Consider the following 24,927-nt stretch of genomic DNA (forward strand, 5'->3'; position numbering starts at 1 on the left):
CTGGCCTTGACATTGCCAACAAGGAGCAATGTAACGGGAGCAGAGTTCAGGCATGCTAGTGGGTGGGAATTGTGGTGGTTGTTTAAAAAGAGAGAGAGAGGTGAAAATAGAATTGAAAAGACTGTGGAGCTGAATAACATAAATGAAAAGCACCTCCCTGCTGAGTATGTTTAGTTTCTCTCCCCACTCCCACTTCTTTTAGCTGCAGTTCTTATTTTGGGGGATGTTTTAAGATAAAAAATGAAAACTAACAAACCATCCAAAAACCAAAGGCAATCTTCCCTTTGTGAGTCTAATGAATCTTTTCAGTGGTGTTTGCTTGTTCTCCTCTACTATCCTTAATTACTTTAAGTGGCTCAGTGCAAGCTGGAGAAAGATATACCTAATGAATTCCCATAAATTCCAGTGGAACTTAAATTGAAGCCTACATCTAGTCAAGGAGGGAGAATTATTTTGAGCCTGCAGGCCAACTTTCCCTGGCCTTGGTAAGCCAGAGTTGTATTTCTAGTGCCCAAAAAACATCTACTCTTATCACTGTTTTGATGTGCATGCCTGGCTCACAAATGATCCAGCATGGTACTGGCTCCTATCAGTCACATCATACCGAGCAGAAACCTTTGCCCAAACAAGGAGAAAGTGGGTGGCTAGGCCTCCGCCTCCAAAACTAACCCAGGCCAATGAGTATCTCCCTCTCTTCATTTGGGGAGAGAATGGTTGCATTCAAGTGCCACACCAAATCACAATTTATGAAGTCAAACCAGTGTTTTGTTTTTCACTCTGAATCTATGTCAGCTCACAAACCTTGGCTTGAGAGGGAATGTCAAATCAGGATAACAAGACATGATTTGAAGCTGGTTCACCTGCCACAGTTTGCCATTGCATCTGAATTCAGAAGCCACTGGCAAGCCACATCTGGAAGCTGTTTGGTCCACTGTAAGAGGCTGCTGCAGTCCAGAGTAGCGTTTCTCTCCTCTTCACTCCAGCACAGGAGTGCAGAGGGAAGATACACTGCTCATTTACTTTTCTCAGAAGGATCCTTGGAAGAGTAAAAAAAAATAAAAAAATAGTGCTTCCCACTCCTCCACGTGCTGCTCAGCTGCTGGTTCTGGGAGCTGAAATGCCGTTAACTCCTCTGTATGCAACTTAGCAGCTCCAAAGCACATCAAAGTGCAAGTAGATAAATAGGGACCGCTCTGGCAGGAAGGTAAACAACGTTTCCATGCACTGCTCCGGTTTCACCAGAAGCGGTTTAGTCATGCTGCTCCACATGACCTGGAAAAACTTTCTGAGGACAAACGCCAGCTCCCTCGGCCAGTAAAGCGAGATGAGTACCGCAACCCCAGAGTCGTTCATGACTGGACTTAACTGCCAGGGGTCCTTTACCTTTACCTTTATGGCTTCCTCAGCTGAAACATTTGCAGTGGAGGAAGCCAACAGTGGTCAAAGCGCTGTCAATGTAGAAGTAAAACTAAAATCATTTTGGGTGAGTTCTTTTAAGAAACATCTCATAAATGAGCAAAGTTAAGAAGAGGCTACCAACCCAAGACTTGCAGAATTGCAGCAGGGCCCCCCCAATTAAAATAACCAGATAAAAAGGTATCTTTTGGATGGGTCTTTGGGGGCCACATAAAAGCTTTTGGGGAGCTGTACACACTCTGTGGTCTGCAGGTTAGCCACCCTTGGGTTAGTACATCCGAACTGGCTCACTATGTACTTTTTTTTTGCAAATGCCATAGTGTGCAGTGCAGTTGCTTTCCACATACTTATTTATGTATTTTAAAATCCACTTAGAATGGATAGGAACCACTCAAATTTCCTTTAAAAATCATTTTGTCACTGGCACAGACTATAATATCGCAAAATCCTATTCAGTTAGGTTGTTCTAGTATGATGGAGCATTGACTTGTTTTTTTTATAAAAAAATGAGTAATTTATTATGTCCACGTTACATGATTTTAATTAAGTGAGGCGGCAATTGGTCCCCAGTGTAAAGTGAATAGCACCTACTCTACCTGTATCTTCCACATCAAGTATTGTTTGGAGAAATCCTGTGCATATTCCTTGATCTGTTTTTGATTGCCGCAAACATCTGCTTTGTTGTTTAATTATTAGATTGTCTTAATTGCATCACACTACAATAAATTATCTTAATCAGGGTCTATCTGCTTGTTTTGTTAATTTATGTTTCAGCAGGAAATCTGAGCTTTAAAGCAGCCCCCTTTATGATGAGATCATGATTTTAAACTGCCTATGAGAATCATGGGTGCAAAATCTAGAAACTCGTTTCTACAACTAATCTAGAAACTGGTTTCTACAACTGAAAATTTCAAATCCTGCAATTGGACAATTTTTCAGCTGTAACACAATTTGTGCAAATTCATTGGGTTGTTGTTGTTCATTCTACTGCATATTTTTTTCCATTTATTTAAAACATTTCTATACCATATTTCATCTGAAATGATAAGTTTAAAAATCTACAAGGCAAATATACATTTTTTAAATAAAAACTTTAAACTAAAAATTAGAAACACACCAGCAAGTTAAAAGATAATTTCAAGGAAACCAATGTAGGTGCCAGATAAGCATCCTTAAGGAAAGTATTTGTGATACCACGGCCTAAAAGGACCCATCCCTTTACATTTTTATACTGAAGATCTGGGAAAGAAACTCACTGAGTTTCATGGGGAAATGCACTGCAAGGTGATAAGATCTGTAAGAATTACAGACAGCGGGGAATAGCTTAGAATTGTGCTAAATAATGAAGTCTAATCTTAGGCTTTTGAAAAGTCTCCCCTAGGCAGGCTCTTCTACAGTAGAATCTGAAATACTTCTGCCATTGGATTCCCAATACTGTAATGCCACAAAGGCAAACTTAACTTGGTGTATAACAGTAAAGCCCAGAAGCAGAGTTCAACACGCTCTGAAGCTCTGAATTGCCATAATGGGCACATAGCTTAGATGAGGTTAGCCTAAGGCTGGAAAACTCAATCACTGGATGTGTTTTCCAGATTGGAGGGATCTGAATGTACCTATAGGGCTGGGGGAGTTATGTTGTTGCTATGTTCTGTATGTTGTGGATTTATACTGCAAATCTCCCTGTGATATTCAAATGAATGGTGGTATATAAAGTTAATAAATAATAAGGAGCATGTTCTCTTTGAAGCACTGATCTCTGACACATAAACACACTCATTCTAATCACATATATTCTAGAGCTGAGTATTAACAATGAATAAGATTCTTGTTGGGCAGGACTGTGGGAAGCCTTTTTTTAAAAAAAGGAAGGAGGGATTAAGTGTGGGAGAGGAGACAACACACAGGTCTTATAAACAGGAACAGCTCACAGCATTGCTTTCTTGACCAGCTTAGATGCAGGCCACCAGGTCCAATTTTTAATGTTGTCAGTGATGCCTCCATCTGCCAGTATTTTTTCCCCATATGTCATCTAGCCTCTAATGGTCAAAGCATCAAAAATCTCTTGCAGTTGGCAGACCGGGGGTAGGCATGGATTCAAAAGATCAAGCAACCAAACCAGTTTATCTGTTCCCAAATAAGAGGGATATTTTAAAGTAGGGAACCCAGAAAAGATGGCCTTTCTTCTCACTCTGCCCAGATTAACTTTGGGTCCTTTGTGCAAAAGGGCTGTAGCTCAGGGGTAGAGCATCTGCTCTGCATGCAGAAGGTCCCAGGTTCAATCCCAGGCATCTCCAGGTAGGTCTGGGAGAGACCCCTGTCTGAAACCCTGGAAGTCACTCCCGCTGAGTGTAGACCATTCTTAGCTAGAGGGACCAATGGTCTGACTCAGTAGAAGGCGGCTCCCTTCGTTCTTTCCTCTGTTTCCTTCCCGTTTCCACCCACCCACCCACCTTGGGATTCCTGCCTAAAATTTGTTTTCAAACATCACCTACAGTATTCAGTTTTATCTCTGCAAGGTGCAGAGGCCAGAAGTATAAGAGACTGGCGGAGTTCCAATAAAACTTCACAGAGCACAGTAGGGACCCTTGGGGCTGAACGTTGCCCATCGCATGTTTCACGGCGCAAGAGACTCTTTTTTAAAAGTAAAACTAAGATTCCAACACTTTGGTGACTTGTCAGTTCCCATTAGAAACTCCGAAGCAGCAATTTTAATGAGAGCTTTTAAACCACAAAAAAAAGCATTTGGTACCACATATTGCCCACTCTTTTTCTATATACTATGAACTTCAGCGGTTTTGTTTGCTCACTTTGAGATGTGAGAATATGTGGGAAATCTTTACTTGACCTGCTATTTTAAGTAATGCAGTGTATCAGTGCTCAGAACTGCAGTATACTGGAAAATAAGGTGCAACAGTGATTTTTTATTTATTTCTTTAAAAAATGTTTCTTTTGTATTAAAGTCTTTGTGTATGCAATTGCTCTGTTTCTTAGCAAGCAATCTTTCACTTTCTAATCCAGATCAATGGAATAGAGAATAGGGTTTTTGTGTGTGTGTTTGCCCTGCTTACTGGATCTCAAAATGTGTTTTTATTATTAATAGTATTTTAAGCTTTAGACAAGCTCTTGAGTAACAGAAACATGGAGAAATGATTTAGTTCCACCTCTTCAGTGTTCCATTTCTCCAAAGATTAGTTGCCCCAAGACAGTTTGATGGTACTGGTGAGTGGACCTCCAGGACTGGGAAAGATTAATTGTCGATCACAGGGATGTGGAATCATTTTCACCTGAAGGCTACATTACCCAAGTGAAAAGCTGTCAGGGTTCAAATATCAGCATTGGGACCCGATCTGCATACAAATGTATCTTAACTCTAAGGCTGGAGGAGAAATTCACATCTAAAGGTATACTTACTAACTCACTTTCCACAACAAAACCCAAACTGAAACATAAACCACTCTTCAAAACTTGCATTTCTCTGAATTTTGCAATACAGTTGTCCAGCCAAGTAATGTGTAGAATACAGTGGTACCTCGGTTTATGAACACAATTGGTTCCGGAAGTCTGTTCATAAACTGAAGCGTTCATAAACTGAAGCGAACTTTCCCATTGAAAGTAATGGAAAGTGGATTAATCTGTTCCAGACAGTCCGCGGGGTACTTAAACGGAAGCGTTCATAAACTGAAGCGAACTTTCCCATTGAAAATAATGGAAAGTGGATTAATCCGTTCCAGATGGGTCCGTGGAGTACTTAAACTGAAGCATTCATAAACTGAAGCATGGGTGTAATTGGTTCCGGAAGTCTGTTCATAAACTGAAGCATTCATAAACTGAAGCGAACTTTCCCATTGAAAGTAATGGAAAATGAATTAATCCGTTCCAGATGGGTCTGCGGTGTTCATAAAATGAAAATTCATAAACCGAGGTGTTCATAAACCGAGGTTCCACTGTAATGCATATACTGGAGTAAACCCCACTGGTTTCACATGTACAGTAATGGGATCTGAACCATGAGAACAGAATAAAATTAATTAAAAATTAATTAAAGGTGTAAATAAAACAAAAACCATCCAACATAATTTATACTCTACAACAGCACAGTTGTGAATCTCTTCTGTGCTGGGCTTATAATGCCTCACTACAGTGGCAATGCATATATTGCCAATACCACCTTAAGTCTTCTTTTCACTGAATTTTAGTCTCAAGATAGTTTGTAAAATGTACGATGTGTCTTAGGGCCAGCAACTGCCAGAAAGCAAAGGAAGAAAATAAAAAACCGTGAATTCTAATTAAAATGCACAAAAGTGCTGAATACTGAAGAAACAATGCTCTCTGCTTTTGGGGAGAGACATGATAAATGTTTGCACAGCTAAAAGTCAGAAATTCATAGAAAATAGAACTTGGCAGTGGAGCATTGCATAGTCATGTGAATATGAAGTTTTGCAGAATGACAGCTTCTCAGTTACTGCAAAGGCAAGCATCCTAGTTCAATCATATTGTACTGCATATCATGAGGTTTTTTTTGTGCATGCAGGACAGCTGTCCCAGACACGACCATTCATGGACTGGGAAAGCTGGGCCACAGTAGTTCTTGCATTTGTAACTTCTGGATTGGAATTGCTGCAATGGGCTGTATATGGGGCTCCCTTGTGTTTCAAGTATATGATATCTGCACTTGATCCCGAAGCTGCTGTTAGTGCAGAATGCTGTACCATGATTACTGACAGGTGTGAGACTCCATCAGCAGGTACACTTCTGCTCAGAAACTGGCACTGGTTGCCTATTTGCTACCAGGTCAAGTTCAAGGTGTTACTGTTATTATAGAAATCCCTTAACGGTGTGGGATCAGTTGGTTTGCATGATCATCTTACTCTATATATGCCCACTCGATTGCTTTGATCTGCGGAACTGGGGGAGGAGTGGAGGAGTGGAAAGGAAGGAACGCAATGCAAAGAAGAAGGAGAGTAGATCCACTGTGCTTATCTGCATGCACAAGGTTTTGAACATGTGCAAACTAGGATGATGCAGATGACACAGGAAGGCTGTTATCCACCTCTCATCTTAGCACTCTTGGGGATATTTGATTCTGCACTCATAGCGAAATGGTTACCTGCTTCTTAACACAGGTGCCAAAAGCTATCTGCCATTTATCTTTGTATCGCTTTTCTGCACCTTCATATGCAGAGCTACTGTGGTGCGTACGTCTTAGAGTGTGAGCATCTGGATCATCCTGAGATGTGTAACAAAACAAGACAATAATGATTGATTTGCAGTGAGCTTAACCAACTTCTTTCCAGTTGAATTAAACAAAAAAAAATGCTTGTAAACCAATGGTGTTATTAAGGTTCTTTAAAACTTCTCTCTTTAATTGTATTGCAAGTTTTTTTAAAAAAGAATTGTTTGCATTTTGCAGCAGATAGCAACTTTCCTTCTCTCTTGTAGCTAGTGAAATGATACAGACTACATGATAAGATGGCTTCGTAAGCTGAGAGAAGCCATTATCTATGGTACATTAAGGATTAATCGACCAGAAATGCAGGATATTACACTGGACACAGCTGATGCCAGGTGTTATTTTGTTTGCAGAAAAATCTATATTTCATAAAGAACATAAATAACAGATGGCTTCAAAAATCTATGACAGGCTATGAAGAAGAATATAATAGGTTTAGTGTAGTCAAGAAGATTGATGTTTAAAATTCATGGCTCTCAGCATTTTATTTGTTGAACCATTAAAGAAATAAAATAGAAATAGCAATGCACCTGTCCTAGTTGTTCTGGAAATTTTAAGCGTAGTCCTACTGGTATGTATAACATATAGCACCACTTAACTTTATGTAGCTTTTCAGAACGTAGCATGAACTTGATGTTTGCATAAATTAATGCCAGCGCAATTGTATGAAGAACTAATAAATAATGAACAAGTGCTACAACAATAATGACAACAATATTAATTATTTGCCAAGGTGCTGTTGCAGCTACTCTTGAGTAACAACATCCAAGTCTGCTCTGTCTTTAAAAGTTTTATTGTGCATAGTATTTAGAGTGCAAAGATGGCAAAGAACATGACCTTTCAGTCACTCGCAGAATCCGGGAGTGGACGCCCCCTGTTACATGTCCAGCATAAGAGCTTGGGAACCCCAAAACGCCGCCCCCAACCTTACATTTCGGCGCACGCCTTAAATCAGGCGACGGAAGCGGCTGCCTGCTCCCCTCCACCTGTTGGTCAGGGCAAGGGCTCTCCAACATCACTGAGCCTTGCCACCTCCATCCCACTAACTTCCTCATTACCCCCACTTGACCCGCTGCTGCTGCTATCACTGGTCGAGGTGCTGGTGTGGAGGATGGGTGGAGGCTCCCTGTACTGAGGTCCCCTGACATTATTACTAGTGCTTTTTTTTCTTAAAAAATGTTTGGAGTACTTTCGTTTTGACTCAAGAAAACCACCATTTTATAGTTCAAATCAGGGAAAAGAAATACAGTAAATGGACAAAAGTACAAAGATTCACAAAATGTTTAGAGGTATGTGTACCCCTGCGTACCCCCAGAAAAAAAGCACTGATTATTACAATCCTTATTTTCAGTGTGGTGTAATGATTAGGGCAGGCATCCCCAAACTTCGGCCCTCCAGATGTTTTGGACTACAATTCCCATCGTCCGTGACCACGGGTCCTCTTAGCTAGGGATCATGGGAGTTGTAGGCCAAAACATCTGGAGGGCCGCAGTTTGGGGATGCCTGGATTAGGATTTTGGGCTAAGACTTGGGAGACCAGGCTTCACATCCCCACTCAACCAGGAAGATCACTTGGTTCCTTAAGGCTAGGCTCTATCTGTCAACCCAGCCTACTTCACAGTTTTTTGTGATTGTAAAATGGGGAGAGAGAGAACCATGCATGTCACCTTGAGCTCCTTGGAGAATAAGGTAGTACTGTATTTAAATGTAAGAAATAAAATAAAATAAATCACACATACACACACTTTATAAAGTTGTAATGCTTTACGTTTTGGATGTATTTTTTGTGCCCTATCTTGCAGGAGATCAATGATGCAGATGTGCAGGAGCTGGTGAGGAAATCCATTGGGAGGTTAACGATTATTCGTCAGAGCTTTCCTGTGCCACATAACATCAGCCAGCGTTGCTTTCGTGGAACCCACCGAATATCTTCATCACTGTGTGATCCTAAAGACCCTTTCTCCCAAAATATGGAGGTACTCTCAAATCTTATAAATTTGGTGCCCAGCAAGCTCTTTGGACCATCCCATTTAAAAAGAAAGAAAGAAAAATTGTTGGCTTTTTCCATTTGCTGGTGGTGTTGGTGTGAGGGCTGCTTGTTTTGATGGAAAGGATACTCCTTGTGTTTGTCTACATATTATTGATTAGGGGTTTGTGCATTTTTTTAGAGGAAGCTCTGAGCATCAATAGTATTTCTTCTTTGAGTTTGATATTGTTTCTCAATTTCCAAATGTGCCCCCAAGCCCCTAAAGGTTTTTGAATTGTGACATTTTAGGCTTGTATAGGACACACACACACAGAGAGAGAGAGAGAGAGAGAGAGAGAGAGCACACTTGTGGTCCATGATACAAATAGACCTACACATTCTGTTTCATGAAGATCACCACTTTTTAAAGGAACTGCTTATCTCTTCATTGATTACAAACATCTTACCTTGACCCAGACTTTTTAATCATAGTTCTAATGTTGGGCTTTTCCATTTGAATTTTCCCACCATCTCTGCTAAGCAGATGAGGGAATGAACTATAGCTGTCACTGAATGAATGACTATGTACTTGATCATGACTACAGTCAATCACAGAGGGGTTTAAGAAAATATATATATATAATCAATAATGATCAAGTCTGAATCAACTGATTCCCCCCCCAGTCACTTATGCCATTGTTTTTGTTGCTCTGTTCTTAATGATGCTTATATTTTATTTTGCAACTGTTTTAATGCTCTGTTCTTGTGGTTATCAGACCATACGTTATTTTGAAGAATTGCTTTAAAAAAACCAGAACATAAATATCTAAAATAAATAATAAAATAATTTAAGCAGTAAAATAAAATTGAATGCTGTTGAGTCAGGTGATCTTCAAGTTATGACACCTATTGTTGCTATATATTAGGGTAGGGAACAGGATATATCTTTACAGGCCAACTGTGCCAGGAGGCTGGGGGCGCCACCTGTCAATCACTTGCCTTATTTTCTTGGATTTCCATAGCTGCCAAGTTTTCCCTTTTCTCGCGAGGAAGCCTATTCAGCATAAGGGAAAATCCCTTAAAAAAAGGGATAACTTGGCAGCTATGTGGATTTCAGACACACATATATGACAGCCTTGTATGTTAGGTCACCTCTACAACATGGTAACCTCTTGAAGTTATAGACTACAGCTCCTACCAAACTTTCATTTGACCATGCCGGCTGCGACTGATAGGAATTGTAGCCCACAACTTCTAGAGAGTGTCATATGACTACCCTTGCATTAGGTACATCATTTCACCCAGAATCAGAAACCAGATAGGATAGAAATAATTACAGGTGGAATGTTCTGCCAATAGGTAGAAACTAAGTCTGTCCCTGGGAACTGAATATAACCAACAATACAGTATGTACGGTAATGGATAAGAACTTGTGACCGAAGGCCACAAATTCACAGCATATTCCTGACAAGCATTTTAGCATATTTCCCATGCATGTTTTTCTCCAGTTTCATTGCTTGAAATCAAAGGGATTGGAAGAGCCTCCAGAAGAACAGAGGATATTAAATCAGTTAAATGTCTCAAAAATTTGGTTAGATTTTTTATGACTATGCCATGAAGAAAAATATGTATTAGGAAACTAATCCATGTCTGCCTGCATGTTAATCTCTTTAATCCTGTTTTTGATTATCCTCTTTGCCAGATCTTCAGGGCTAGCTTTCATTTCATCAGTGTTCAGTTCATATTTGACACAACCCCATCATATTTCTTTCCCCAACTGCTCTACGTCCCTGTTGACATTTGTTGCAGAGAATATTTCTTTGGTGGCTTTTGATTGGTCATTTGCTGCACTTTCAGTCAATAGGAGACAGGAGCTCCATGTAATCAAGATTTGAGAATGTTGGCACCAGCATAGCTGTAAGAACACAGCATGGAGTGTGTAGTTGTGATCCTCTAATTTGATGGGTTACAGCAGGCCCCTTTTATCCCTATACAAGAATTGCAGGAGGGGGAAAATCTCCTATCATTTTTTCTTTAAAATGCTGGTCTATCCAAGCTTCTTCCTCTGAATCATGCAAAGCTTATCACAGCATTTATTTTGAAAGCTTTTGAAGCTCGCCATTTCCAAATGGTCTCTTCAAGGTAGGCATCTGCGCAAAACTGAATACAGTGGTATCTCCGGTTATGAACTTAATTCGTTCTGGAGGTCCGTTCTTAACCCGAAACCATTCATAACCTGAGGCATGCTTTCGCTAATGGGGCCTCCCGCTGCCCCCACACCACCGGCGTGTGACTTCCGCTCGCATCCCGGGGCAAAGTTCGCTACCAGGAGCAGCTACTTCCAAGGTTCCACTGTACATAAATTCTCAATTCTTAATCTGTGATCTATTCCATACCAAGCCACATCATTGGCATATCACACCACAAACAGCTAACAATCAGCAATTAAAGGTGAAACATACTAAAAGCCTTGTAAATCTCACTTGAGACTCTTAATTCTCTTTTCAAACGAGCTATCCATTGATTCCCATTCTATAATTCAAATCCCCTGCCTTTTGAGGTAAGGGACTCTGACAAGATAGCAGGTATTTCTGATAAATGTTCTTCCCATGTTCCTCTAGATCAGCCTTCCCTAACCTGCTGCCCTCCAGATGCTGTTGGACTATAACTCCTGTCAATCACTTAAATGTTTTACTACAATCAAGTGGTATTTACATTTTGTTGAATAAATACAACAAATAAATCCCAGACACTGTGTGCAATGATCAGCAATGATGGGAGTTGCAGAACAACATCTGGGGGAGCACCGGTTATGGAGAAGACTGCCGTGAATGGATACTTTCAGACCAGACATGGGAAGGTGTAAACATTTGAACAAAACAATTTTACTCTGATTGTCCAGTCAGTTTTAAGAACCAGCAAGGCCATGAGGTAGACTGTCTTTATCGCTTTCCTGCTGCACACTAATCAGACAGACCCTGGGGTGAGGCATGCACCTCCAATGTGGCTTATAGCAGCAATGGAAGTCTCTCCATCAGAGGTGGATTTAGGGCAGTGCAAGTGGTGTGGTTATACTGGGTGTGCAGTTGAGGGGGGCATCTTCTGGCTTTGGGAAGGAGGTATAAGTGCTCTGATGGGGTCCTTCCTCCTTCTCAAAGCTGGGCAAGTGCTTACCAGGCCTTGCAAAGGAGATTGAGGGAATCTAAAACCCTGCCAGAGCCTTGCGCCTCTTTCCCAAAGCACGGCTTAAAATGGTGCAATGAGGGCTGGGGGGAAGGTATCAAATGGCCTCAAACAGGGCAGCATATTAGCAATGTCTGCCCCTATGTCCCCTTCTCATGTGCCAGAAGAACACTGTATGCCTTAAGCTATCAATTCCTAGGTCCTGATCGGGATAATGACTCAAACTTATGAGTTCATTTTAATTTCTACTTTCCTTTGTAAATTCTTGCATGTTTGAGTCTGATAATTTTTAAAACATCATGGTAAAGCATTTGATTTCAAGAAACCAAGTGGTCGTAACTACACGGACTATAAATGTCCACTATTATTTAGGCTGCTTGGAACTGCTCTCCACATTCCTAGTGTGCTACCTTACTGCCTGTTACCAGTCATTTTCTGTTCCACATGCTTTCCTCCAGTCCTTGCCCAGGGTACCTCTGGCCTGCAGTCAGGCTGGAGCAGTATTTTTCAAATCAAAAGTAAGTACAGTACCTGTACTTCATACCACAGCTACTTCCTTCCATTCTTTGTTGCTCTCTGTGTCATTCCCCCCTCTCCTCCTGATTATGCTTCATGAGCACCCTAAGATTGACCATATACATGCTTCTCCTTCCTCCTGAAGTTTCCCAAAAATCAAATATTAAAAACTTTATAGTCTTGGTTCTTAGCAAGGTCATTATTGGTCATGCCCTCATTCCCCTCCTGCCCTCATTCCCCCCCAGCAGAACACTGCGGCTTCTGAGAAATGTGCATTAAATCAGTGCCTTCAGTTGAATTATACAGGCATTAAGAAACCTGTTTTGATTAGGTGTGAGAGCAATAAATATATGAAGCAATATTTCAATAATCACCATATAGCGTGTTCTGGGGTTACCATGATTAACAGAGCGTTCTTCTGAGGTCATAGGAAAAGAGTTTGGAGATGCAGAAATTAACTTGGATATGAATTATTGGTGACTGAAAATGCCATAAGTACTCATCTGAACTATTGGTAAAGGCTTAAAATATCTGTTTAATGTCTGCTGATCGCTGTTCTCTAGAGTCCTATTAACAGTTGATACATGCACTGCAAAATTGCTCCTAAATTAACAAGTATATACATCAATACAAACTGTGATGGTGTTTCAGTATTCCTCTTATACAAAGTTAAGGCACTGCATTTTTTTAAAAAAGGGGGGGGGGAGTCAATTTGTTTGGAAATGATGGTGATGGAAGCTGATGTCATTTATATGCCGAGAGCAGTCTTATTGCCTTTATGTGTCAATTAGAGCCTTATTGTCTTTGCTTCCTGGAAGTTTTAAACGTTTTTTCAAGCCCTGATTTAAGGGATTTATTGCCAAGCCTCCCAAAGACAGATGCCAAAGCTAATTCATAACAAAGCAGGTATTTCAATTGCTCAGGCCATTTTTATGACCTTCCCAGTGGCAGGTGAGAGGAGCATATGTTAAAAGAGGAATAATTTCAAATAAATTAAATTGTTAGCTTTGAAATTAATTGCTTTAACCAAAGGATTGTTAATTTTTCCATGTTTAAATGATAGTATTACAAAGTGGCCATTAAAGTGAGGGTAAAGATAGACAATTGGCAACTGAGAGGCCTATCCCCTAAAAGTTTACTTTACGGACTTGATCTTACTTGTGTGAATCCTTATCACAAAGAGCCTGTCATCAGGCTGTACCATGTCAGATGAACTGGTAGAATTCATGAATTATTTTATTTACTAGTTTTACTTTTTAAGTTACTATATTTATAGCCCACCTTTCTTCAAAGGAGCTTAAGACACAATAGATAATTCTCCCCCTCCATTTTATCCGCATTGCAACCCTGTGAGGTATTTTAGGCTGACAAATAATGACTGTCCCAAGGTCAGCCAATGAACATAGGTGCCAACTTCCAGATTGAAAAATCCGGGATTGGCAGCTGCGCGGAACCGGAAGTCGTGCTGCGGCCATTTTGTGCCTGGGCAGAGCGACACCGGAAGTTGTTTCTACGCATGCTCTGCCCTTTTCCAAAATGGCCACCGCACTGGAAGTCGCTTCTGCGCATGTCCAGAGACTCCAGACATGCGCAGAAGGAGCCTCCCTGGGCCGGTAAGAATCCGGGGATTTACGGGGTTTTTAAAAAATCCGGGCTGCCAGTGGGAAACGGCGGGAAAAACGAGAGTTTCCTGGGGAATACAGGAGACTTGGCAGCTATGCCAATGAGCTTCAGGGGTGAGTAGGGATTTGAACCCTGAGCTCTCTGGTCCAAGGCTAATACTCTTAAGTGATACACAGCAATGGGTTTCACAGCACACTGACTCAGATTAGATCTAACAAATCTCTTCTTACATAGATATGACTTAGACACCATCTGCACTATATATTCAATGTAGCATCGTACCACTTTAAACAGTCATTACTTCCCCCAAAGAATCCTAGAGGCGCTAGTCGGCTAAGGGAGACCTCTATTCTATTCACAGAGCTACAATTTGCAGAATGGTTTAATGATCAACCCCTCTTCTCATGGAACTCTGGGAATTGTGTTTTTGTGAGGGGAACAGCATTATTATTCTAACAACTCTCAGCATCCTTAACCAACTACAGTACCCAGGAATAAGGGAATATGATATAAAGAGTAGTGTTGTGCCAAAATTTTCTCCCATATTTTTTTTCCTGACCACCCTCCATTAATTAATGATAGAAGAAACTGCATTTGAAAATGATCATAGAAGAGAGAATATTTTGGTGAGATTCACATGGGTGAATCTGGCTTTTGCTGTGCTTACCTCACTTTTGAGGAAGCCAAAGAGCACTTGTGTCTGTTCTTTCATTTGTTCTCTGCAGCCTTCCCAGGTGCCCACCCTTCAATTAAAGCCCAGGGGAAGACTCTTCCAATGAGACTTTTCCAGATTAGGAAGTACAGGCAATGGAGGAGACTGCCTAATGCTGGAAAAATGTTTACTGTAAGGAAAAACGCACCACTCCCAACCACCTAGTAACAGTAAGGTCAAAATTCAACCCCCTCAGAAATTCTAAAGTACTATGAGTATGAAGAAGAACTGAGACCCCTTTCACAAGGGAAGAACACTTAAGAGAAATCAGGAGACAGATTTTGGCACAGCACTAAACTAGAGGATTTCCAACAGTGGATTGGAACCTGTATATGCTGAAAAATGCAAGCTGAATTAACTCATATGCAGCCTCCTAGACTCAGCCACTTTCCAAGCTGTGAGGCTTCGTTTAAGCTACTGCCTGCCTAAGTGGTGACAGCTGGGACAAGCCACAGATGAATTCTGCCTGCATGTGTGTGCTAGCTGCTCACAATTCATTTGTTAATGAATAATGAAAAATCTCTTTGACAGATTACCAACCTCTACATATATGATACTGTGCTTTTGCTGGCGAACGCTTTCCATAAGAAGCTGGAGGACCGAAAGTGGCACAGTATGGCTAGCTTGACGTGCATTAGGAAGAACTCAAAACCATGGCAAGGAGGGAGATCTATGTTGGATACCATCAAGAAGGTACTTCAGATCCTGCCTTTCTTTGCCTTAAAAAAATGTTTTTCCTACCGTATCTGTTGCTATCACATTTTTGTAAACTGTGTCTTTCCCCCCCTCCAACAGCTTTGTTCATACAGACATGGAAAGCTTAATTCATAACTCTTGATACATCCACTTCTGGGCTTCTAGCGGGTCCATGTTGTTCCCTAAATTGTTGATATATTTTTTTAAAAACCACATTCTGTTTGTTGCTCTTTCCTACATTTTGCAGCACTCTGCAGTCTGGTTTTGGAATATGGGCGTGTCACATCAAGGATCTGTCCTTCAAATGGTATCTAAAGCAAAACATCTTCCAAAACCTCCTTCCCCCTCAAGAGCTTTGATTCTTTTGTGGATTCTCAAGACCATGATTTTCACTAAGCGCTTACAGAGATTATGTGGAAACTTGATTTCCTTCAAGTGCTGACCCTCCTTGTGAATGGGTTTTTCAAGACCTGGTACCGGTATATCCTGGGGAAAGTATTTGCCTGTGGGAGATTTATTGCTACATGAATAGCAGAAGCAGCTGGTTGTCCACATCAGCCATATGGTTGTGAACTTGTCAGGCCTGCAGAGATTTTAAGCACAGAAATGCTCATGTTATTTTTTGAGAGGTACGAACCAATATGACATGCAATATAACAATGTTTTATTCCAGGTTAATCAATTCGACTTTCACTAATCCTACCTCCACCAATAAACAAGCACTGAAATGGTGGGCAGATCTCTCGCCTTTTTTCTAGACAGATACCCATCCTAATTAGAACCACATAATAATTGTGCATACAACTGTATACATGAGCTGCTTCAGATACTTAGAAATGTGTTTTGAACTCTTTCTTCTTTTATGGTACATGGTTTTCCCCAAAGAATCCTGGGACCTTTAGTTCACACCCTCAAAGACCTATAATTCACAGCATTCTTAGTAAACTGCAGTTCCCAAGAACCATGTGATTTAGGTGTGCCTTAAGGATGCTGGAGCAGCGGTCACCATTGTGGTGCCCTCCACATGTTGTTGAATTACAACTCCTGTCATCCCTGACCATTGGCCATGTTGGCAGGAGCTTACCAGGTTTTGTCCAGCAACAACTGGAGGGCACCACCCTGGCTGTCCTTGGCATGGGGCACCCTTAAATTGACACCAAGTCTGCGCTCTTTGGTAACACTAGGCAGGGGGACAGTCTGAGAGAGCTTGTCTAAGAAAGGAATGAGTTGAGAGGGAAAGCCTCAGCAGGACTCTTTTCAAGCAGGGTGTCAGAGTGGGAGGAGCCAGTAGGACCGGGACTGTCGTGCTGCTTGGTAGCAAGGACAACCTCTGACTCCTCTCTGTCTGAGTCTGCGCTCACACTGTGACTCTCAGCCTCTAACCCTGTCCTGGAAGGCCCTCCTCCTCCTGATCCCCCTTGATCACTCAGATTTCCTGCTTCTAGCACCTCCCAACTCGTCCCTTCCCCAGGTTGCTCTTCAGTGTCCTACCACCATGATCCACAATCTAAGACGTCATCTTCTGTGTCCTCCCTGGGGTCTCTTGGGCAAGCGGCACCCACCACCCTTCCTCATCAAGCCAGTCCCTGACACCTGTGTGGATACATCTAAAAGCCCGGGAGTAAGAGGAGGTAGCTATTGGCTACATTCTGTCTGTTTTAATTCTTTCTTTCTCTTTCTTTCTTTCTTTCTTTCTTTCTTTCTTTCTTTCTTTCTTTCTTTCTTTCTGCAATGCAACATCAACCCACTTGCACACATGATAATTTTGCACTCCAGAGTTTATGAAATCCTTTGCCCTGTCAGCCTGGCTAACATTTCCAGTTTGTCTCCTGCTATGTTCTGCCATTTTAAAAGGGGATGATTAATAAAACAAACAAACAAACTCATCCTTTCACCTTGCAGCAGTCACTCAGAGTAATGATTAATTTGTGTGAGGCAATTCTCCCTTGCAACGCAAAGAGAAATAGCTAGCCAGATACAATGTGAAAGCAGCACAAAATAAGGGCCAGACAAAATGAAAAAACAAAACACCTTTTTGTGTTTGAAGGATGTAGTGGAATTTCTTCTGAACAGTTCAGAAGGTATGGAGATTTCAGAACTTACAGATTTACAGTGTTTTCATTTCCCTTCATACATATTTAAAATGTGTGTGTGTGTGTGTTTAAGGGCAGCATCTAGAAACCAGCCACAGATTCACAATTTTATAATATGGGCCTACAAGTGTGAGCTGCAGTATTTACCTCACAAAACTAACTACAGAGATATTATATGCCATTCACTCTTCTCATACTTACACTTGATTGTTCTCACAGTATGTAACTGTCTTTTTCTATGGTCTACACTGACAATTAAATAACACATATAATTATACATACCATGCATAGCTGCCAAGTTTTCCCTTTTCTTGCGAGGAAGCCTATTCAGCATAATGGAAAATCCCTTAAAAAAAGGGATAACTTGGCAGCTATGATACCATGAGAAGTCAACAATGCATATACAGTGGTACCTCGGTTTAAGTACACAATTGGTTCTGGAAGTCTGTACTTAACCTGAAGCAAACTTTCCCATTGAAAGTAATGGAAAGTGGATTAATCCGTTCCAGAAGGTCTGCGGAGTAGTTAACCTGAAGCGTACTTAACCTGAAGCGAACTTTCCCATTGAAAGTAATGGAAAGTGGATTAATCCATTCCAGACGGGTCTGCGAAGTACTTAAACTGAAAGTACTCAAACCAAAGCGTACTTAAACCAAGGTACGACTGTAGTTATTTCATACTCCTTTCCCTTGATCATATTACGATTTGCATGTTCAGACCCAGAGACGTCCCCCCTAAATAACGACACATTTGACTCAATTTTAGTTTTGGTTTTTGGCAGAATTTACGCCACAACTTTATTGATTACATAAAAGTGAGTGGTTGCATAGGCTCTGGTTTGACTAGCTCCCTTCACCCTTGCAGGTAGCGCTGACCCAGAGCTCTATCATAGGTCAGCCAAGGGTGAACACCTGAGGCAGGTGAAAAGCCTGGGAACAGACTCTGTTCACTCCCCAGATGCTCTCCTGGACTCAGTCATGGGCACAACCCCCTGTCGGGGGTTGACCAAACCAAGTAGAGTCCATGGATTCCTTTAATTGAATACCCTTCACATAGGGATGGTGAGACTGTTCTCCTATCCCTATCACATGAACCAGTGCCTATCCACAATCTTACAAGTTGTGACAATTGCTACACGGCAGGCGAAACCCAAATGGCAACAGCCAATCAGCCAAGTGGGGAAAATTCCTGCCGTTCCCCTGTCCCAACGACAGACGACACATGACGGCATAGCAAGGTCAATCACAAAATGCCCTAAAATTAGGGAGAGGTGAGTGGGTGTTCTGATGCACAAGCTGCAAGAAGAAACTCTGGGACACGTGCATGGGTTTATATAGGTCCCTCGATCCATTTAGACTGCACCCCATTGGCCAGATTAAAACCAGCAATGAGGGACCTACCAGTCGGGTGTTGTGGCTATCGAATGGACCCACCCACAACCAGGAGGTCAGTCTCCAGGTCTCACCGCAACACGTGCCCTCTTTTAGGGAGGACAAAATTTGTGGGCTGATTCTCATTGGGTAGTAGCAGCCAGCCAGGTTGATCCTACCTGTCCTCAGTTGGCAAATTTCAAGGTGTCATTACAACTACGAAGGGTCAATTATTTTGTCTATAATTATGTTTTATCTTTGTTTAATATTACATTTATATCCTACCTTTCCTTCAAGAAGCTCAAAGGGGTGTACATTTTTCTTCCCGGCTCTGTTTTACCATCACAACAATTCCTATGAGGTTGGTCAGGTTTGAGAGACTGAGTGGCCCAAGGTCACTAAGTGAGCTTCCTAACTGAGTGGGGAGTTGAAGCCTGTTTCTCCCTCCAATCCCCTTGCCGCACTGACTGTCTTTTAACAAACCTGAGGTTTCTATTTGGATCGTCTGTCCCAAACACCAAAATGCCTTAGGATATCTATGATGGTAGCTCCTATGCAAGTGCATTTGGAACAACAGGCTCTTGATGCATTTGTTCTTTGCGGATTTCAATATGAATTGACCTTGATGTAATCTGTACATACCGGTAGCTTTCTTCTGGACTTCACACTTCTCTGAATTTTGCAATGTACTTGGCTCAAACAAAAACTATTAAAATGTACTTAAAATATGCATATTGTTAGATAAAACATTTTTGAAGGGTGTCTTTTGAGAGAAGTATATTTAAAAATGCATACAAATATATGCATACAAATACACACACACACACACACACACACACACTTATTTAAATGCAGGTTTTCATGCAGATTTTTAAAAATTAAAAATGCAGATTAATGTGAAAAGGGGACAGAACAGACTTATGATTGAATGCACGTGAGTGACATGGACCAGAAATGGACTGATATATCTCTACTTTGAACCAGAAAACTTTAATTACCACCTTCTTCCCGATGCCCCAGGATGCCTATTCTTTATAAAGAGAATCTCTTATTCCTCTCCTAAGACAAATTTCCCCGCTTGCATTTCCACAGGAAAAAGTGCTCAGGTGATGAACAGTTTTGAAGTTCTGCTACTGCTTTGGAAGGCTAACTAGGTCTCGCCACGCGCATATTAAAAGCACAGATGCTTTCCCCACCCTTAGTATCTGGCAAGGCTCTCCCATTCTTTGGCCCCTCCAGTCACTCTTGGCAAACCATCTGTCTACTGAAGGATTTCAGACTTCTTTTAAGCCATTGTATTTGCTACTCCCAGTGAAGCAAAATAATAGCCACACACTTTTATACTTCTCTTTTTCTGTGCCCAGAACACAGGTTACATCAAGCAGAATTCAATTAGGATGAGAAATAAATTGATTTTTTCATAAGGGCAGCATAATCCAAATAAGTCCCTCAACTGACAATATTAGATATGAAATTTGCAGAATATTATATATTGTTCTAATGTGTGTGTGAATCACTTCAAAGAGCTGGGGTGGGGAGGAGAGAGATCTACCTGGGGGGATTTTGCTTCTGAAATAAGCTGCAGCAGAATTGTGCTTGATAGATAAAAGTGGCTCTTAAGGTTAGATCTCCAAGTGTATAAAACTCCAGGTGGCAGCAATAACGATTCACACATGTTCTTGGCTAGATTCTGGGCTGAGCTTTGGTTGTGGCTCCTTAGTGGGAATAATCAATTTCTAATTTCTTTTCTGGTTTCAAACTATTACCTCTGGGCTTTTGGTTTTTAATGCTTCTCCTTCAATTTTTAGCTTTTGGAAACCCACAGAGTCTGAACCACATAAACAATAGCAATTGGGCTTTGTAGAGGTTCAGACATAGCTCTTGTTAATGGTGTTGTGGCTAATTTTCCCTCGGCATTTGACAGATAAAGAGTTCACAGTTTAGACATGACCTTTTTGCCTCTTTGTAAAGCACAGCACATAATGTGTGACTCCAGCTGCTAAATCTTTGTTGTGGTTCTGTGTCCCCCCCACCCCTCCCCTCTCCATCTTCCAGAGCATCAATTGGGCTACTCAAAATGTGGTTCTTCGCTTGCAAATAAAGAGGTCATCCATTTTCAATATTAATACAATATTGCTGCTTGGTTAAAGGAAGCTACAATTTTCCAAGCAGTTAACTTGCATTAGAGAGTAAGGTGTGATCCAGAATCATTAAAATAGATGGAAGATTGCCACCAACTTGCAGTGTGCTGTGTGGACCACATTACCACATTATCCCTTCTAATTAGCTGATTATGATTCAGTAATTGCTGCTCTACAATTTGATTTATGCAATATAAAGAATCATTGATTTTGATGATCACATTTGGGGTTCTTGGTTTCAATGGATTCTGTATTCTGTAAGCTTTGGCTTCTTCATACAGTCAGAGGTACTGAAGCTCACTGTTTCTAAAACTGCCAAACTCAGTCCTGGGGTATGGTTGCCACCCACCCCTATAATAATGTGATCGTCCTTTTTTTTTTTTTTTTTTAGGAAAAGTGCACCGTGTCCTGTTTGGACTTCAAATGGGACACTTTTTTCACGTATATATGCTTTTCTCCTCCCTTGCATGTGAGAAATTATTGGAAACGCTTTCTATCACTGCAAGCTATTACAAATTCCCATCGTGTATCTCTGTTCTCCCATGAATGAAGCTGCTTGAGGAAATGGCCAATGCAAATTACATCATCTTTAAATTCTATACGAGCCCAGCAAAATTAGTAAAAGTAATGTTGGTCACAATAACCATTTGAGCCCAAAATAAACACATGCAGATCCAAATATTGTCAGGAACCATAATAAATGCCACAGCATTCTTTTTATATAGAAAATTGGAATCCATCAAGATATTTCTTTCTTTGGGGGGGGGGCAACTCTTTCCATTACTCAAACCTCTGACAATTTCCCCATTAGTCAGTAAAGACACTTCAAGAATATGCGAACAGGTCGGTAATATGAAATAATGGTAGTGCTAGAAAAAATATCAATTTCCATTTGTAATCTATGTAAATTATTAAAGTAAGGCTGATAGCAACAATACAAGCTAAAGAAAAATGATGCTGCAGTATTGCATTGGGCTGCGTCCCGCCCCCCCCCACGCCCGCCCCCGACCTTCCCAGTCACATTTGTTTAGGTTACTGACAAAAAGCAAGTTTTCATGTGCCCTGTGGAAAGGGGAACCGCAGAAGCTGTATTCCTAGTGCCTCATGCATCATCCATGCCTCTGACGGCTACATTCTGATTTCAGACTCCTTATTGTCAGTGATGGAGAATGGTGATTTATGAAGCGGAAAAGCCAAGACTTGATTTTTCTGCTAGCCGATTAGGCTTTGGCTAAGAAAAATTGTGTTTTGGGTTGTAGATGTGGCAAATTTGATATGGAAGACACTGATAGAGAATAAATACACAATGCAGTCATTTTGTTTTTGCAGTTTCTATCTTGAGCATGTTTATTTTTCTAAGAGATGGTGAGAGGTTTAGGGAAGGTTAGGGAGAAAATGAGCTGAGGAAGGCAAAAATTCTAACCTTGTGTTTATGTTCAGTGTCTTATCAAAGTCTGTACATGCGATCCTTTCTATACTGCACTGAAGACATTTAAAGATGAGACAGATCTGATTCAAAAGCATGTATTACAAACCTCTGGAAACCATCTCTCTTCAAAACACAGAAGTGACTGCAAGTTTAGATCCACTGGCATGTCTAAGCTCCCTACATGTGGAAAGCTAGTGCATCAGGGAGAAGGGCTCTAGACTAGTCTTGTCTGTGGTGTACTAGTTTTCTATATGTGTGGGGAAGCATTTGAGCATGTGATTCCACCATCAGCATTCTCAAATGATACAGTCAGTTAAAGCTTTAACAGCTGGCTCTCCCATGTTTGATATAACAGAATGAGTCCTCGGAGGTCTGCACGGACAGGTTTAAGCCTAGGGTTCGGAGTGGAATGGGTTCGACTGAATTCAGGTTTCAAAGTGGTCTTGCCTGAGCCACACTGATCAGGCCCAGGTGCAGACTGGAATGCAAGACTACCTTGGGACCCACAGTCCAAGATTCCATGAAGATGTGGTTTGATGGCACTGCCTTTCTTTTCCTTTCTAGTTTTTTAATGAAGACAGGTCCAGCTGCCTGAAGGAATGGCTAATATGAAGGCATTGTTTCGAAGTGACCAAGCTACTGTTTGCATTGAGAAGAAAGATCTACCAGAAAATGTCACTCCCTAATTCTGCCAAATTTGACTTTCCATTTAGAAACATTTGCATTGCCCAGAGTAAAGATTGTGAGGCTGTGTCCCAAACCGTGCTTAACTGGGAATAAACCCCACTGAATTCAATAGGAATGACTTCTGAGCAGATATGGTTAGGATTTGCAAAGTGCTTTGCTTTCCTCTAGCAACCTTGGCCTTTGTAAAACCTGGCATAATCTGAGCTGCTACTTTTACAAATGAATTAATAGTAGGTTTTTAATTTTGCTAAATATGACTAATAATACCTTACTCTTTAAAAAGTTCATGCATACATAAAGGGAGGAGCAACAATATTGTGAACTGTGTGGCTAAATTTTGCCATTTTAAACTTTTTCACATTTGCAATTATTGCAAACCTATATTTTGCAGAAATTAATACATGGCTATGTCTGAATTTTATGCTCATCCTTTTTTGTGCACCCAGGGAGGAGTGAATGGCTTAACAGGAGAACTGGAATTTGCAGAAAATGGTGGGAATCCTAATGTCCTTTTTGAAATCTTGGGTACCAACTATGGAGAAGAACTTAGCAGAGGCATCCGCAAGGTGAGAATAGATTTCCTAATTCTTACTTGTCTGTGTGGTTTCTTTTTGTGTTGAAAAGGTTTAATATTCCTTAAAGAAGAATATGTAACCTACTATTAATTCAATTTAGCACTAAGGAGATTGTTCTGTCAGCACTTCTGCTTTCCATAAAGAATGATTCCCACCCTGTACAGTTCTGGAGGGTTCTCTTGACTTAACCCATTCAAGCAGATTCGTTGATGGCACTGGGGCAGGGGGAGGAAAAGAGGGGGAGAAGACCCACTGTATTAGTGGGACTTATTGCACTGACACCTGCTAGTGCAAAAACTTTGTTGAATCCAGCCCCCTCCCCCTGCTATGTAAGTGATAATGCTGTTTTATTGTACGGATGGAGATACAGATATATATTACATTCTGATTTTTAAACAGCATTTTGGAGTTATTTGACTAAAGCTGAAGTGGGGAGCCTGTGGCTCTTTAGATGCAATTCTTGCCACCCCTGGCCATTGGCCATGCTGGCTGGGATGGGTGGGTTGTAATCCCAGAATATCTGGGGATCTACAAAAGGGTCTGATTTGATGTTAGGCACTTAGCTTCACTGAAAGTAAAATGTTGTGGTGAATTCAAAGGTGCCCACTTAAGCAAAACATCCAAGGGATTTCAAGGGGATCAAAAAGGGTGTCAGTAGGCTTTCCAAAATGTGGGCATCTCCACACATTCCTAGGTCAGCTTCCCCTGTGGAAGGTTGCTGTTCTATAACAGCATTTTCAGTCCAGTCTGTCCAGCATTGAAATACATGCAGCAATATCTTGGTGGTTTGCTAGTGATGAGATGCTTATATTTTTAGAAGTTGACAGTCACAGAAAATCCTCTCAAAATTATGTATTCTAGTATGATAGCCTCCCATTTTCTTATGAATAAATGATAGCATTTCTAGAAATGACTCTAATAGAATGGAAGTTAGAGGAATGATTTCACAGGAGCCCGAAATTTAGGTTTACCCCTGCCCAAACACACACATTGCTTCAATCCTGAAAGGAACAAGTTAGCTTTACATTTTTCCCAAGTTTTTCTATTACACTACAAAGGACAAACAGAATGTACCTTAAGGTTAGTTAAGATGGTATGAAAGATTATAGAGGGGAAACTCCTGTTGAGATGATATTAGTGTTTTCATCTTTAGCAGCTATTTTTCCAGAGTGATCTGAGGTAGTGCAGAATGTCTAGACACACATTATCTCCTAGGTCAAAGAAAGACTGATTACATGTTCTTTCTTGGAGCCATCCCTATCCAGCAAGCCAAAGCTAATACGTAATAGC

The 24,927-nt window shown here is 41.0% G+C and overlaps 1 protein-coding gene across 1 annotated transcript in view; it reads left to right on the forward strand.

Moving 5' to 3' along the window:
• Window positions 1–24,927, forward strand: part of GRID2 (glutamate ionotropic receptor delta type subunit 2) — a 266,673-nt gene that overhangs the window by 69,730 nt on the left and 172,016 nt on the right. The window contains exons 4-6 of the mRNA XM_035112437.2: window positions 8,449–8,622; window positions 15,178–15,339; window positions 23,509–23,628. Of these exons, the coding sequence (XP_034968328.2) occupies window positions 8,449–8,622; window positions 15,178–15,339; window positions 23,509–23,628 (456 nt within the window). The remainder of the gene's footprint in view (window positions 1–8,448; window positions 8,623–15,177; window positions 15,340–23,508; window positions 23,629–24,927) is intronic.

This window comes from Zootoca vivipara, chromosome 9 (assembly GCF_963506605.1).
Source record: "Zootoca vivipara chromosome 9, rZooViv1.1, whole genome shotgun sequence".
NCBI classification, from domain to species: domain Eukaryota; kingdom Metazoa; phylum Chordata; class Lepidosauria; order Squamata; family Lacertidae; genus Zootoca; species Zootoca vivipara.